We start from the raw sequence: 17,153 nt of genomic DNA on the forward strand, positions 1-17,153 counted from the left end.
TCACGTGGGGGCGTGGCCTCAACCGTGATTGACGTGCGGGGCGGGAGGCGCGCGCCGCTCTCCCCCCCCCACCCCCCCCGCCCCGCCGCTACGCGGTGACGTAGCCGTGCGTGCCGCCGGCCCCGCCCCCCGCCCCGCCGCGCAGCCCGTGCCCGCGGCGCCGCTCCCCGCCGCGGCGGCGATGTGAGCCCGGCCCCGCCCGCCCCGCCCCGCCCCGCCTCGGCCCCCCCCTCCCCCGTCCCCCCCCACCTCCCGGGCCCGCCGCGCTGCCGACATGGCGGAGGTGAGAGCGCCGCGCCGGGCCCCGCGCACGGGAAGGAAGTTGCGGGACGCCCCGGCCCGGCCGCGGCACCGAGCAACAAGTTCCCGGCCGGGCCGCGCCCCCGCCGCCGCCGCCACAACCCGGGAGGCTCCGGCTCCACCGGGCGCCTCGGGAGGCTCCGGGTGGGGGGGGGGGGCGCGGCGGCCGGGGGGGGGGGGGGGGCTGGGGGATGCGGGGCCTGGGGGGGGGGGGGGGGGGCTGGGGGATGCGGGGCCTGGGGGGGGGGGGGGGGATGCGGGGCCGTGCCCTCCCCGGGACCGGCCCCACCTGCTGGGGGCGCGGGGCGGGGGGGGGGGGCGCGGCCCCGTCCCGGCCTGGGGGTATGGCGGGTGCCCGTCGCCTTCGGTCGCCGGTCCGGGGTCGCTGAGACAAAGCGGGCTCGCCTGAAGGGAGGAGAGGGCAGCCCCTGCTGCCCCCTTGGGGGGAGACCCCCCCCTGGAAGGGGGAGACGGGCTGCTGGGGGAGGTGGGAGAAGGCTTCCTGGCCGCTTCTGGGGGAGCGGAGGGAGATCTGTGCTTGGGTATCGAGGTGTGGGTTCGTCCATCCCGGTAGGATCTGTAAGAGCAGCTCCTCGGCTTCCTGGGAGGCAGGTTAGGACAGCCAAATGGATAGTTCGTCGAGTTTTCTTCAAATCATCCTAAGGTTCCGGTCTGAAGGTGGTTTGCTGCTTGAACGGCATCAGCAGATGGGTTGGAAATGCTTGTGCGAGGGGTACACTGTAAAAAAACTCATCTCTGGGATGGACGTGCCTTTCAGCCGGACTTGGGAAAGGCAGGAGGGTTCGGTGTTACAATATCTTACAGATGAGGTTTCTTCCCTCTCTTCCCTTGAAATTCCTGAGTAGATGTGAATTTTTACTTAGATTTATTTTATTTTTCTCTCCCAAGTGAAAGCTGCGAAGTAGCGTTCTTCCCGTGACTGGTACGAAATGTACTGATCTATTCTTAAAAGTTGAGAATCCATCTGTTTTTCTGCTGTGTCTCGAGGGGCAGAGGATCGCAGGTCTTGTCCCCGAATAATTTGTTGGCTGAAAAACTGTGGCTTTTAGACTCCTGTCATCTGTGAAGTTGGCGAGGGCTGGGGCGTGTGCCGGCCTGAGCATCGCTGCGTGCGGGGGGTTTGTCTCGAGTTTCACCAACCGCTTGTAAGTTTTGTTAATTAAACGCAGCGTTATTGTGAAATACCCTCGCTCTGCTCTGGCGTGAGCTGAGGCTCTCTGTGACCCACAGTCAGGGCGCCGAATTACTTCCTATTCTGTGCCGTCACGTACTGGTCCTGACGTGCAGCACCCAGGCTTGTAGGGGATCCGTGCTGCAGGGAGCGCTACAGCTGGTGGGGTGTGGAGGTCAGGCAGGTTTTTCACTTCATGGATGTTGTTCCAACGCGTAAAGCTTTTACTACTTGTTGGAATCGATATTTTACTAAGAAAGGAAGAGAGTGGTTTTTTTCACCATCACTTTTTTTTTTCCTTTTTTAAGAAAAGCTGTGACAGCTTTTTGTCCTGTTGTGCTTTCTTTATCTCGGGTTAAGGGGCAGGAGAAATGCAGGGAGGCTCCGGGAGCCCTGAGCCACCTGTGGGCAAGTTCAGTGGCACGGCACCGTAGGCTCGGCTGATGTTCGTTCGCATCCCTTGAACCGCAAACAGCGGTCGTACAGCCGCGCTGCGTTCTAGGTCTGGAAACCAGTCCGAATTTTAGAAAAAAATAATAAACTGTCAGTGATTTAAGCTGCGAGCGATGTGCTGAGCGCGCCTCCTGGTGCGGTGTCTGAAGCCTGTAGGGGCTGGGGTGGGAAGGGAAGGGAAGGGAAGGCTCCCCCAGCAGCAGCCGTCGGCCTGCAGGCGCTGCAGAAGAGTGCCGCTGCGTGGTGGTGTGCGAGGCGACGGCAGAGCTCAGCTGGGAGCGAGGGAAGGCGGCGAGCCGACAGCCTCGGCCACACGAGGGGCCTGGGACCCGGCCGGGTTCGAAAGCGTAGGCGGGAGGTAAGGCTGCTCTCGTGCCTCCTTCCCCATCCCTCCCCAGCGGAAAGCCCGGCGTCGGCCCTGACAAAGAAATGTGCAGGAATTCATCCCGAAGTCAGGAGAAGCCCACAGAGCTACAGCTGTAGGCCTTAAAAGACGAACAACGTGAGAGTGGAGCTTTGCGAATCTGACGGGGAAGTTCTCCAAGCGGGAGCTCAGAGCCCGGTCAGCACAGAAATGAGTCCAGAAAGTGAAACTAAACTACCAAAAAATGCTCTTTCACTTTTGTAGGAACTTACCGGTTTGAATACAGCACAGAAGGGAGGGGGGGGAAAAAAAAAAGGTTCTGATTGAACGTACGTTACAGTGGGCTTGGATTTGGGATGAATAACCTGAACTGGGGTTTCATTCTAGTCAAAGCAGGCTCGTGGGATGGGTCTGAGTGCTAATGCTCTGAAATGTTAGAAGATTGTTCAAGTCGTAATCAGAAGGAAAACATCTCTCGCGTAAGATCAGCTCGGGCTTTGTGAATATTACAGAATCGTGCGTTAAGCAGCTTAGTTAGTCTTCGTGGTGGAGCGAACGCTGGCTGATGCGCATATTTTCTCCAAATATAAGTATTTTAATGTCTGTTCGGAAGAGAAAAATTTGACTTAAAAGCTTGATTAGTAGTTGAAAGAATGTGGGTTTTTTTTTTTGTCTTTTCGGCCTTTATGATGTTTGGATAAAATGTGAGAATGAGATCTTCTGATGCAGAGCACTTGAAGGGGTGGGGGCAGAAAAATCAGGCAGCTGGGACCTGCTGTGCCTCCCAGAGGTGCTGCGGTCCTGCTGCCGCCTCGCTTTGCTCCGTGGCGGCACGCACCAGCCAGGCACTTGCCAGGACACCAAACTGGCAAAACTGGGGGTAGATGCCGAGGGTTTTTTGTTTGATTTTGTTGTGTTTTTTTTTTTTTAATAACTCCCTGCAGAGTAAGAAGCACCGGGCCTGGGGCATGGGGGAGAGGGTGCCCAGGTTTGGTCGGGGTGTGGGCGAGCAAGGGCCGTGGTGCCCCCGCGTTGCGTTGGCACGGCTTGCTGGCATTTCGGGCTGTCAGGAGGCTGGAAGTAGCCGAGGTGGGCTCGAGGTGGGCTCCTCGCTGCCGGAGGGGAGGCCCTGCTCCCCCGCTGCCGCTGCTCAGCTCTTCCCAGGCCGCCTCCTGGGGGTTGCTTGCGAAGCCGGCAAGCTGAAGAGCGGAGGAGCTTCCTGGGGTAACCTGTGGTACCGCCCGATGGGAAGGTCCGGAGGTAGAACCAGGCACAGGGATCAGCGCGAGGATGTCCTCCTCCTTCCAAAAACGCCGGGCCGTGGCGTTGGCTCAGCTCCTCCTCGGTCGGCGCCCTCATCTCGGGCACTCCTGGCCGCTCGCGGGTGCTGAAAATCACGGCCCCGTTTGCCGCCGCTCCTGGGCGGGCAGCTGACGTTCCTGACGCCAGCTCCGAGCGTTTCTCGCCCCGCAGGGAGGCGGTTCAGCCTGCTGACCTGCTGCAACGAACGACTTCAACTTCCTCTGCGGCGTGAATTTGTGGGGCTAACAGCTTGAATCGGCGTCCCGAGGTGTCAGCCAAGGCTGGGGAGAAGCAGGCGCGCGCCCTGTCGGAGGGGAGCAGGGCACGGTTAAACTTCTTGGAGTGCGCTTGAGTAGCGCTTGGATTTCTGAGAGTTTAGTTGCTTTTGATCAGAAAACCAGTTCATTAACGTTGCGTGGAAGGGCTTTAATAACCCTTCTTTAAATCTGTAATATCTGGTAAAATTCCCTTTTATCCAAATGCTCCACTTTGTAGCGTTGGAGCGTGTTAAACTTTGTGGATCTCCCTGAAAGCATTTTGTTTGCATCCCGAGGCAAGTTCGGGACGTCATGTTTAAGAAATGCCATCTAATAACATTTTTCGCATTCTTAATCGTTCTATTTTTATTACACTATACTGTTGCTTTAAAATAATACACATAAACGGGTGGCAGCCTCCCGCGTAGGAAGCAGTCGTGAAGTTAGCGTGCCCACAGGTGTGGTTCCAGCCCGAAATGTTCTAGCAGCTTGGGAGCGATGCCTGGACACAAAATAAGGCCCGCGCGGATAAAACTGAGGTTTCCCGCTGACTGATTGAAACCGGTGATTCACATCACTCCGTCCTGGTGAGCAGCACTCTTTTTTTTTTTTTCCTCTCGTTACCTTTGACTGCCTTTTTGTTTCGCTTTGGGGCCGTTTTTGCAGCACGCCTCGCGGGAGTGGCTGCGCAGCGATGCGGGCCCGGGAGCCCCGCTCCTGCCATCCTCAGGGAGCGCGGCGGCTCCCGAGCGCTTGGGTGCGCTCGCTGCTGCCACTCCCTCCGCTCGTCCTACAAGCCATTGAGGAGAAAACAATAGCGGTTAGTATTCTAGTATTCTGCATGGCTAGGATTGGGAAAGAGGTCTTTCCTGTCACGGCAGCAGAACTTTCTGGAGTTCTGTGCACGCATGAAGGAGCACCGACGTCTGTGGTTCGCTGCCTGAGCCCTCGAGTTCTTCCCAACGCAGCGTGGGGGACCTGAGGTAAATGGTGGGATTGTTGGGAGTTCGGCTTCGTTCTGAGCTTCTTCCCGGCCAGAAGTCCCGCTCTGCATTAATGTTTCACTGCTCGTCCATTCGTGTCACAAACGGCGTGCAAGAATGCTTGCTTGTGGTGCTCGGCATGTGGCGGCGTCTGGTTTCAGCCGCAGCGCGATGTGATCGCTCCGCAGGCTCCCAGTCGGTCCGAGGAGGAAACTTTGGGGGTAGTGCAACAAGTTGAGGCTGCACCTTGTAGTGGAGGTGAATAATAAATGGCCAGAAAACGCCCAGCTGGAAGCGTGTGTCTCAGGTAGGACAGGTGGGTGCCTGAGCAGCTGTTGTGGCTCCTTACGCCCTGAGAAGGAAGTTCTCCTGGCGCAGCCCTGGTGAGCGTTACGGTGGGTCTCCCTCAACAAGTCCCGTCGTTCCCCAGCGGCTGCAGCTTCCCCACCTGCCGGTCTGCTGCTTGCCTCGGAGCATCTGCGCTCCTCCAGCTTTCCGGATGACCCGGTCCTGAGGTAGGACATGGTGCGGTGGTTCTCGAGCAGAGCAGGGCTGTCTGCCGTGGGCTGCGCCCGGTGGCTCTGGTTCCAGTCATCTCCTGTGCTCCGAGAGGAGCAGGAATCCACGCGCTGTGAGTACGTTAGGGTAGTGTGTGAGCTCAGTACGTGGTTCCGCGGCAGCATGGCCGTGAGCCGTGGGTGGCAGGCTCTTCCACTGCCCTGGTGCGCTACCTCTCGCTTTGACTCGGAGCCATGGAAAACATGGGGCAGTCTGCTCTTCGGTACTTCTCGCAGAGAAGTAACAGCCCCTACTCCTGTTAGAGGCGCCGTTGAAATACCTTCGTTGAAGAACTTCTGCTGGTATTTACAGGATTCGAGAAGTCTCCAGGCAAAGGCTGCTTAAGCAAGGCTGCAGTTGGCTTCCCCTCAAGCGTGCCACCGCAGAGTTAGGGAGCCAAACCAGGTGTCCGGAAGGCCCAGGTTAATGATCCCGGTGAAATCCTGGGCATCGCCTGCTTCTCCTTTCCAGCCTCCTGGTGAAGAGATTTACGCAGCTTTATATGGGGTGGAGGTGGGGTGCGTAAAGGCAACCCGGGGCTCTTGCCAGGTGGGTGCCGTGAAACTGATCGGGCAGTTTCTTCAGGGAAAAATTTAGACTGAGCTTGTTTTTGGGTTTTTATCAAGTACTAACAGAAAGAAACTATATCCATTGCCTAGCTGGTCTGGTGTGAGAAGTCGTCACTAGAAACTCGGAAGTGGAGTTGGGTTTCTTCATTTTTCTTCAATATATTGCTTCTTTCTGAGATAAAAACAAGGCAAACCGTTTTCAGGCATCAGAGTTATTTTGATACGCAGCACAGGTAGAGAGGGCCAGGAGGGAACTGAAAGCCTTTCACTGAAATACCCGTAAGTGAAAAGGGACGCGTGCTCTCTAGAGAAAAGGTTGTTCTTTGCCATTTTAACTACTTGTTCTCTCCAGGCTATCATTTAGCTCAACTTACTGGAGAGGTTATTAAATGGCTGCCACAGTCAGTTCTTAAGGCTTCTGCAGCTTATGCATGGGTCTTACTGATATTTTTAGCCGATGCTCTGAAATAATTTGAAGAGGAAGGGATGGATACCGGGTTAGTATCTAAATTGTGCATTCAGAACTTCAGTTTTCTGTGCAGCCTTTGAATGTTATTCATGCAACCATATCTGCGTTTTGAGAACACCAGTTATGCTGAGAACAGAATACACACGACCCCGTTCAGATCAGCAACGTACTTTTAATTAGTCTGCTTAAGGAAACGTGGCTTTAGCGCTGTTGGAGCAACGTAGGTACCTACTTCTGAAGTGATGACATGGACTCTCCGCCAGCTGCTTATGCTTCAGTGCTTGTGGTGTTATACGATAGGTAACGCTGCTACGTTTTAAGGTTTAGTTGCCAGTTACTGTTGTGTTTTCAGCGCCCCAAATGTTCTTAAAGCAACCCACTGCAACCCAGAAACTAGCTTCGATGGTTTCCTGCAATAGAGTTGAAAGGACTTGAGCATCTACCTGGTGATTTGTCAGGCTTATTCCCATCAATATAAATTTAATTTTAGTATCTTAATGTTTTTTTAACAGAGCTGCTAAACATAACTGAGTAAATTTGAACAGAATATATATTTGCCGTTGTCTGGTAGAGTCTGTAGGTAGTGTGTGTTAAGATGTTTCTTTATAAATCGATTACTAGGCGGCATGAAAGGTGTTAATTACAGCAGTGGTTTTGGAGGTAGAAGTGAAACTGCAGCGTCAGTTCTGTTCAGATGCTTATTTGTAGGTTGTGGGAGAGACGCTGGGAGCAGACTCGGTGAGGTACTGCCACAGCTTTCACTTTTGGAGTGTCACATCCAGACGGAGCAGCGATGAAGCGCTGGAATAAGACGTGAAGATGCCCTGCCAGCCTGCGGAAATGAGCCTCGCTGGGCGCGTACCTGTGCTGCAGCTTCTGAAGTAGTGGGTTCAGAAACAAGCCGTGCAAAACGAGTAATGCAACCAGCCTCCTGGAGACCTTAAATAAATCTATCGCGATGTCAGTTCGGTTTTACTTCTACCACTTATTTCATCACAAATTACAGTAGTACAGACATCCCAAAGCCCGGGGCGTTCCTGTTACCAGAGTAACACAGTACATCGAGCAGGTATTTTTCTGTGTCTGTTACACATCTGTTAGGCTCATCACGTGCCAGTCCAAAGATGTCTGCAAGACTGGCCAACTTCACTTCCACTTATTATATCCGTACGCTGCAGAATGCTTTTGACCGAAGATTGTTTTGGCTCAGTTGCTGCTGCGAGTGTCGCTCCCCCTCTCACGCACCCAGTCTGCACCTCTCTCCTCAGACTCCTGAAAATACACACAGAATAAAAACAGTGACCGATTCTTCAGGTGCCGCCCAGGCCTGATGTTTTGTTCAATCTCTTTTTTCCCTTTACCTTGAGGTACGCTTCGTATCTCAGAATTACTGTTTCCTTCAAGTTGCTCAGCTGGAGCCTGACCAGACGTGCTCTGCTGCACTGTGTCCGTTCAGCAGCGCTCCTTTGGTCCTTTGAGTTTTTCCTGGTTCTCCTTGAGTTAGGTCACAAATACTTCTTCACGCCTTTGAACCCACAACAAATATTCACTGTAACCTTTTTGGGGGTGCTGCTCATAGAGTAACTTGAGCATGTCAGCCCACATATTCTAAGACTCCTATAGTTTTTCTTTACTGGGCCTTGGATGCCATTATCTTTTTATAGGTAGCAGCTCTTTGTTCCCGTGAATGCCCTTGAGGCAAAAAAGCACTTTGCACTTCTCTGTGAATTGCTGCAGCAGAGAAGGAAAAGCCTCTGAAGTACCGGGGTATCCTTTTTTTGCAGGAATTGCTCTTATATTGACATACCGTAGCTTAGGACTTGGGATACAATGATCCTGGCGTAGCCATATGATCTTTAACTACTGCCAGGAAATTTTCATAAGCAAATGCCCTCAAAACCATCTGTTCTGCCCTGGCCACAGTCATGATTGCTTGGAGGCAAGGAAATAAGGACTGGGTAATCAAGAATTGCGGTAATCGCAGCAGCTCTTTAGTCACAGGATGCTCTTTCACCTTCTGTGTAACACCAGCGTTGTCGTCGAAGGGTTGCTCCTCATGTCCTGCCTCTCCTCCCTGAGTCTGGCGTCCAGCCTAGGCTGGGGATTCTTTGCTGTGTGTCTAGCAGCTGCAAAGGCCCAAAACGAGAGTGTGGCTCGGCGGTAGGATGGAAAATCAAGGTTACTGCTCTTTGAGCTTGGTTTGCTGGAGAGGCACATGCCGCGGCTTCCCCAGCGCTGGGCCCGACACAAGTGGCAGAGGCACGCGGGGTGGTGGAAGGGGCCAGGCTGCTACTTTGGGCAGCAGCTGGCCGGTAAACAGGCGAGCTGTAAAGTGACACCGCAGCTAGCTGGAAATAGAAGGCAGAAGGTGGTTGGCAGGGCATCGCTCGCACAAGAACCGTGTGAAATGCGGAGATGATAGTCCACAAGCTGGGACAAACTAAGCAGATGTGGTGGGCAAGGCTTAGAGGAAGGGCAGACAGGCCTAGAGACTGTTCTCCTAAAGTTACGTAGGAAGTTTTTAGCAAAAACGAGCTGGGACCTTTTGAGGGAGGTGTCCGTCCTGGGAGGTAGCCTGCAGTGAGTGCGGTGTTTGTGGAGGCGATCGGGCCTTTGCAGACTTTCTGGTTTGAGAGTTGTGTTTTATTATTTTCTGTCTTTCCATAGACTAGGGTTGCACTGGGTACGTATTTTGGAGCTGTTCAGAAGTCATGGGGTCGCTCTGAACTCCAGAGACGTTGCTGTAGCTCAGCAGGGCTCCTGAGGCTGGGGAGGGGATGGCGTTGGCAGCATTTCGGCCTGCCGGGAAGGCGGTTTGCTTTCCTGAGCTGTCCTGCCTTCTCCCTGCTACCTGAAAATACCGAAAGCCGAACTTCGTTTCTTAAGGCTGGCTGGACTTTTATAAGACCCCGTCGTGTCTCGCTGTGGTGTTGTGGCCGCTCTGATCAGAAAGTTGGGGTAGGCTCCGTTGCTGTACGTGTAGGAGTGCTCGGATCCAGAGGGATGTGCCCAGAGCGCTGCCGGCGGGCTGGGGGGGCGACCCTGCCCCTCTGCTCAGCCCCGGGGAGACCCAGCAGGGCTGGTCGGGGACACGAGACACGGGCAGGGACGGGGGGAGGCCAGCAGAGACCCCCGAGGGGACGGAGGGCCCGGAGCAGCCAGCACTGAGAGGCTGGAGGAGCTGCCCCGTGGGTGCAAAGACCTGGGGGGGGGGGGGGGGGCAGAGGGGATGTGGCCAGGCTCTTCTCCGTGGTGCCCAGGGACAGGACAAGAGGCAGCGTGCTCGCATTGAAAATGGGGAAATTCCACGTAAACGGAAAAAGCTTTTTTTACTCGAAGGATGGTGAGGAACTAGGTCAGGTTGTCCAGGAAGGCCGTGGAGCCTCCATCCGTGGGGGTATGCAAACCCTGGCCGGATGAGGTCCTGAGCAGCCTGCTCGAGGTGACCCTGCTTTGGGCAGGGGGTTCAGCCAGCGGTCCGTAGGCATCCTCGCAACCCCAGCTGCTTTGTGAACGTGCTGCTCCAGATGTGTCACCAGGGCCGAGGAGAGGGGCAGGATCATCCCCCCCAGCTTGCCGGGAGCTCTCTGAGCGCCGCACGGGGCACTGGCGGCCTCCTGTGCCCCGGGGGCACGTTGGTGGCCCGCGTTCACCTCGGTGTCCTCCAGACCCCCGGGTCATTCTTCACAAAGCTTTTTACACACAGCCCTTGGAGCTGGGCTGGTAATAGAGTAATATCCTCGATACCAAGCAGTATCTCAGTTAACCGAAGGCGGTGGAGAAGGGGGTACTGCAGCTCTCTGAAGGAGAAGTCACTTTCTGACTTTGGAAAAAAACCTCTCCGCGAGGTATCTTCCTGAAAGCAGTGGAACCATTTCCTTGAATTTTCCAGACAAATGAGGTTTGCATGTCTGACATGCAAATTTGAGCCCAGGCCGTTAAGGGTTGGCCAAGCTGTGAGCAAGGGAAAGCAGAATTTGATGGTTTTGTTCTGGAGAAACGTAGGGTTACCAAACATGGGTGTCTGGTACATGAAGAGTGTTGTCAAAGCGTGATGTTTTTTTCCGTGTTTCAAAAAATATTCTTGTTTTGCAGTCTGTGATTCTTGTGAGTTTGTGTTACACTTGGGAAGAAAGTGGCTTGCAGAATGATTTTATTTTTTTTCGCTCACAATTGTGTCAGAGATTAAATGGCTTTTCCCTTTTGTTCTGTGAAGAGTCGTTACTGCGCCCTGTGTCTGATTGCCTTCTAAAAGTGTGCCTGCCTTTAAATACGGGATTTTTGTGTTGTGTAACATGCAGCTTCGAGTATGGAGAATAATTTATTTTACACCTTTTAACATCTGAAGAATACTTTGTTTTAAATCAAATTGTGCTTCCAGTGTCGGTGTAATCTGGCATAACCTGGGCTGTGGAAAAGGGGATTTAGCACGCAGGGCCAGAACGGGGACGGATCCGTTAAGAACTAGCCCGTCACTACTGTCAGCTTTCAGTTTTGTGTTGGCACGCAGAAAGGGGTGGAGGTGAGCAGCTGGGGCACTGCTGCTTCCTCTCCATCCCCGTACGGCAGTAGCACCAATTGAAGCCATACTAAGTTGGTTGTGGAGTTGTAATGCTATTTTCAAAACGAATTGTTTTGCTTTATTTCATACGTTCATGAACTTGGTTATTGTATCACAAAATAGGTGGTTCTTCCAATTATTCTCACTAAAATAGAGGGACGTAGGTGTATAAAGCAGAAAATGAATGCCGTTTACTGGGATTGCTTCGGCGTGTTTGTGGTGCCCTACTTGTCAATATGTTTGCAATGACTTGCTCGTTTGTAACCTTTTATGTCAGACGAATTATTGAATTAAGTCTGTACACATGCAACATAGGAAAAATAATTTCTTGTGTTTTCTTTTTTTTTAGCCTTCTGTTGAGTCTTCAAGTCCAGGTAAGTATTTTTAACATTTCTTAAACTTGTGAGGGAAAAGGGCACTCCTGAAATTTTCTGTTTGCAGCTCTCTTCCAGCTGGTAATCTACGGGTAGAGTTTGATGGATAGGTTGGTGGCAATATTCCTTCAGGTAGTGACTGCTTTCTTCCAGACTGTACCAGCACAAGTTTCTATATGGTAAAACACCCCGGGGAACCTGTTCTGTTGTTTGCAAGGCTGCACCAACGCGTGTTGGGAGCGCTGGTGTGTTCGGAGGAGCACAGTGGGAGCTAGTGCTGGCACCGTGGAAGAGACCGCTGGTTCGGTCGCTGGGACGGGCTCCCCCTTGGTATTAGAAGTAGAGTCAAAAGTGAAGGGCACCCTGTGCTCCCAGTTATCAGATACGCCATCGCTGTATGGTTTTGTACATGGAAGCATCAAGAACAAAAGCAGCAAGAAAAGGAGTATTTTTTTCCTCGTTGGATTGCTAAAAATGAGGATTTTCATGACTTCGGCTTTTAAAAAACGGTTATTTTCTGATATCCCAGTATCCCGGAGTTCCTGGGTATTTAGTAGTCAGCCTAGGTATAAATTACAAATGTCTGTTTTTATAGTTTGGTACCACTTTAGTCAGTATTATGTACGTGCAGGGTTTTTGGCATCCTACTTGTGGAAAAGCTTTCCACTAGTTACTTTGGCTGGACTGCCGTTGTCTCTTTCAGAAAAACAATCAATTATAACGCTTCAAATTACGAAGTGTAGTTAATCCTAGCCCTTACAGTTAACCCTTCCCTCTTGCACCCATAGTGTTGATACAGACTTTGAGCTTTGGAAAATGAAATTTAAATTGTTCACGGAGACAAGTGGAAGAACGCTAGCAGAGCTAGAATTAGAAATCAGGTATTGCTGAATTACATCAGAGTGCCGCATCTGCCAAACCGTTCATCCATTCATTTATTTTTCATTGTCACAAAATATGATTGATCATCAGAAATAAAATCTGCATAATTGTGAAGCTTACTCTAGGTTTAAACTTTGAAAAAGTCATTAGATTATCCTTGTAGGTGTAAACAAGAAAGCTTGCAAAGTATCAAGGAAACAAGTGCCCTGAATTTGTGTTTTGAATATGTCTACTCCCAGTAGAACTCATGATTTAAAGAGATTTATGATTATTTAGGAATTAAGTCTTCAAAAACTGAACATCTTACAAACATTTAACTAGGGATCTGATGTCCAGATGCACAGTACTTCGAAAACTGGCTGGTTAAACGTTATCTCCTGGTTCTTTTTCCCTTGATCTCTTACTACCTGGAGGACAGCTTTCATTGTCCTCTGAATAATGTGATTGGCTTTCCCGAAGATAAATGATCGAGCTATTTTGAAAATATTTTAATTTCTCAATATAATTTGAGTATTAAAATGTCACCAAAATAATAATAGTAATAAAAAAGACACAACACAACTAAACTCTAACTAAAAAAATTCTTTAAAATGTTTTCTATCAGGAGGTTCAGCAACATCTGATGACCATGAATTTGATCCATCAGCTGATATGCTGGTGCATGACTTTGATGATGAACGGACATTAGAAGAGGAGGAAATGATGGAAGGAGAAACAAACATCAGTTCTGAAATAGAGGATCTTAACAGGGTAGGTAGTATTAAGTAGTTATAAAACATAACCACAGCCCACAGTCTTACGCAAAACATATGCAGGTTTTTGCCCTTATATTTGGGGTTAAAAAAACAAACCACTCATAAAACATAGGAAAATAATGTAGATAGGGGAAAGGGGCTGAGCTAAATTTGCACTTCTCAAAAGCTGGGAAAAGGAAATTGGTACATAAGTATTTAATAATGTATGATGCTGTACTCGTTTAGTATCTTGTTGCATATATATACACGGGTATGTGATTTACATTTTAGAGCTACTCTAAGTTAAAGCGTGCTCTGACTAAACTCGTATGTTCCAGTGTTACTGTTTCCTAAAACTATTGCACTTGTTTAGTGCATATAGATTTTGATTTTAAAAAATCCAATAATGTTGCATTCCGTTCACATTTTTATAGAACCATTCATGTAATACTTCAGTGGAGAAGGTAGGAGTCTCTTCATTTTTTAAGGTAGAGGAAACAGAGATGTAGATTAACTGGTTTGCTCAAAGCAAAAAGTTGTCAGCAGAGCCTGGATTAGAACTCCCATGTATTGATGATAGTGATAAATACATCTTAAAATGTATATCTTCTGAAATAATTGCATATTAGATTTATTTTGCATTTTGAGGTTATGCTGTCACTTATGTACTGCTTTAAATTACTTCTCAGCCAGGAATAGGATCCTTAAACTACAAACTAGGTTCATTGTAAATGCAAAGTAATGTAGATACTGTCTGGGACCTCGCTGGCTGAAAAGGCTGCCGGAGCAGGTCATTAATGATTTTTAAATGCATATTTAATGTACAAATCCTGTTTAGCACAAGTGGTTGTGCCAGTACGGCATTAAATTGACTGAGTACCTTTAACCTACATTTTGGATGTAAGTGATAATTTCTTTCTGGTAATTTCAAGTTTGATATTAAATGGTAAACATAAAGATAAATAAATTGTATGTGACTCCAAATACGCTTCATTGAGATGAAGTGAGAAATGAAGCCCCACATGTCATTTTTTTTAAGTTGAAAAAACGTTTTTTTTTCTTCATAATTTGTGAGGAGTCAACATCTGGCTGTATAGTTCTATCACCACATTGCAGTGCTTTGTTTACGAGCGTAGTTCAGCAGTCGGTGTGTTCCCTCTTGGTTGGCGGGGCCGCACGTTCACATTTCTGCCCGTGTCAGCTCTTCCCTGGTCAGGACAGCATGGGATGTTGTAACTGAGGCTGGCATTGCTCCCCGCGGGACTCGGGAGGATGCTCTTAGGGGCTGGCCCAGAAACTTGGTCCATTTCTGTGCGTGCTGTAGGTAGAGCTTGCGCTGCCTTTCAGATGCTTCCCCCCAGCAGGGTCTTGCTGGGGACCCATGGTTATTTCTGGCTGGGGGATAGCAGCCACACATCGAGGCTTGCTTCCCTCTCCTTTTTGTGCTGCCTTTCTCTCTCTCTCTTTTTTAATTCATGCCTTTTCTTAGACATGGATGATAGACAATCTAAATCTCAAAACTATTGTCAAGACAAGTACTATCCTGTCTTTTTCTTTCCCCAGACATTTACCCCTATTACTTCAGATTCCCCCAGGCTGTAAGTGTGCCTGATTTACTAGCACAGCTCCTTCAGAGACGAGATGGCAGTCAGGTTTTGCAAAAGAATTTTTGAACCTTAGTGATTTAACTCCTGAGTGTCATAAAAATTAGGCATTCCTCCTCCCAGGAGGAGGATCTTTTCTGCTCATTGTTTGAAACTGGTAAATCTGTAGTGCTTGAGGTTGGTCAGTGTCCTACATTTGTGTGTGCAAGTAAGCACGTACATTTTTGTCGGAATAACAGTACCGTATCTATGTTTAGAGAAGTCACCCTCTATGCTGCTCCAGGATAAGGAAAAACCACAGTTCCCTGAGAGCAGAACAGTACGAGAAGGGAGTAAGAAGTACCGAATTTGGTGGTTTTTAGTAATATTTCCTGAAAGGTAAGAATTTTTCTCGGGGAGGAAGGCCACCCGCAGTGTCATGCAGCAGACTCCTCGGTCATACCCAGACGTGCGCTCAGCAGTGCTGGTTTTGTTTGGAGGAACATCCCTGCCAGGCCTGACCAGTGCTCTTCCTTCAGCAGCCTGAGGGACAGCGCTCAGGAAGGCGCTCCTGGCGTGAGGCACAGCTCTGGTGTTCTGGGCACACTGGTGCTGCAGTTCTTCAAGGTGCAGGAAACTTGGCTGCATCGCGTTGGTAGGAGGAAGCTGTCTTTACGCTCTGCCTTGGAAGCAGTAAGTGACCAGGCCCAGCAAGCTGCAGAAACTCAATTTCCTCTCACTCTTAGCTAAGCTGACGGTACAAAGTAGCAGCAGGAGGGAGCCTCAAATGGAGGATTTCAGGAACCTGGAGCCCAGCTCTTGGCCTTTGTGCTGCCCTGTTTGTGGGCAGAGCACTGCTGGGTGCTGTGTGAGGCGCCCTCCCTGCACTGCTTAGGGATTCGTAAGCCTTTGACCCCCCTCCTTTTTCCATTTGTTGTACATAATCACTTGGGTTCTCCCCCCGAGGTCCCCCTTTTCAGAGAGGGCTCTTGGGTTTTCTTAGGGTTGTGCGACAGCTTCCTTTTCTCGGTAAATGAGAGATCCATGCATGGAAGTACGCAGTGGTTCTCCCAGATACTCCTCCAGCCTCTAGCAGGGTGCAGTTCAGGCACATACGAACCAGATGTTGTCTCTTGTAATGCCTCTCAGCGTTATTTTTCCCCTTCTGTGGATTTGTTCATTTGATTTTTAACCTCTGTAAACTTTGTGTCCACAAGGCATGTGGCAGTGCCACACAGTTCATTTAGCGTGAGAAGTGTTTGTGTTCTTCAGATGTGTTTTGTGTTCATTGCAGAGGCTGCCCCGAGCTCTTCAATTAGGAGAGTGCAGTCATTTATATTGACCTTCTCTGTGCTCCTTATGAAATAGTTCTCTGGTATATCACTCCCCCTCACTTACCTCTCCTCCAGATGCATGGTTTATCATCCAGTTCTTGTTATTAAACGTCTTCCACCTGAGAAATTTCTGTGCCATTGATTATCCAGGTTACTTTTTTTTTAACCTCTGTTTCTGCAATATTTAACCGATACAGAGATGATGATCCTGGTACCAAGAGCATTTTGTCTTTGAGAGTCACAGGCACTCGGAGCTTTGTAAATTGCAGTGGGCTACTGCAAGGCTCTGTCTAGGAAAAATGTCCTAAATACAATACCACTTTTCACAGAGTAATCCCCCTGTTGCATAATTCACACATAGCTACAAATGATAGTAGAAGTTCTTTCTAATTCTCAGTCTGTATCTACAAATAGCATAGTGATGAGGAGTGCTCCGTAAAAGTATATTACTTTCAAAAATGTACTGGAGAGCATTTGTTTGGATGATTATATGATTTTTTTGATAGCTGTACTGTAAGGTTTTAATTAAGATCACAGCACTGTCATGTTGTCCATGTCATTAAAGCATGATTTCCCCACTTCTGAGAATTCATTCTGTAAAACGATAAAGTAGGGACCAAGAAGTCAAACAGGGAAGGTGAGGAGATTTGGGTCCACATGGCCTGCATCTACCGTGGATATAGCTTAACCAAAGACTAGCCCAGTAGGTGGGTGAAAGGCTTAGTGCTTTGAAGCAAAATAAAATAAAACACATAGACAATGAGTACAGGTAACTCCTGTGTTACTTTTTGTTTTACACAGCAGAACTAAACACACTTCCATTTTGCGAAAGGTAGTGTTAGTGTGCTTCCAGAAAATATAGGTGTGCTGAGCAATGAAGGCCCTTAGGGAAGGAGTTCAGTGGCAGAAGTATATGGCCAGCAGATAACTAACACTGATTGGCAGCCAGGATTTACACTACGTACGTATTTATAGTTGCATACACCACTGAATAATAAACAAAGGATTTGATCTTCTGAGAGAGGTAATTCGAAAATGCTCTCTGAGAGTTTCATCTCCAAGAAATCCTTTTAAGGGTTCTGTATACTGCCCCTGAATACAAGATACTGAGGTATTAAAAGCACTAAAGTGACTAATTTGCAGACCTGGCAATTAATCATTTGTGTTAAGAAATTGAATGCAATTAATTGGTAACAGCTCAGGAGTCACCAAACTTCAGATCTGGCTGGATCATTTGA

The 17,153-nt window shown here is 49.6% G+C and overlaps 1 protein-coding gene across 3 annotated transcripts in view; it reads left to right on the forward strand.

Moving 5' to 3' along the window:
- The window catches only part of MIER1 (MIER1 transcriptional regulator), a 35,882-nt gene that overhangs the window by 198 nt on the left and 18,531 nt on the right, over positions 1-17,153 (forward strand). For 2 of the 3 annotated variants that reach the window (XR_014587269.1, XM_083845737.1), the window contains exons 1-3: positions 130-283; positions 11,358-11,382; positions 12,869-13,014. Coding sequence is in view for 2 of the 3 variants with exons in the window: in XM_083845737.1 (XP_083701863.1) it covers positions 275-283; positions 11,358-11,382; positions 12,869-13,014 (180 nt within the window). In the remaining variant the exon portion in view is untranslated. Of the gene's footprint in view, positions 1-129; positions 284-11,357; positions 11,383-12,868; positions 13,015-17,153 lie in introns of those variants that run through there. The other variant, XM_083845738.1, reaches the window with a different exon arrangement.

Source organism: Anser anser (genome assembly GCF_964211835.1).
Source record: "Anser anser genome assembly, chromosome: 8".
Taxonomy (NCBI): Eukaryota; Metazoa; Chordata; class Aves; order Anseriformes; family Anatidae; genus Anser; species Anser anser.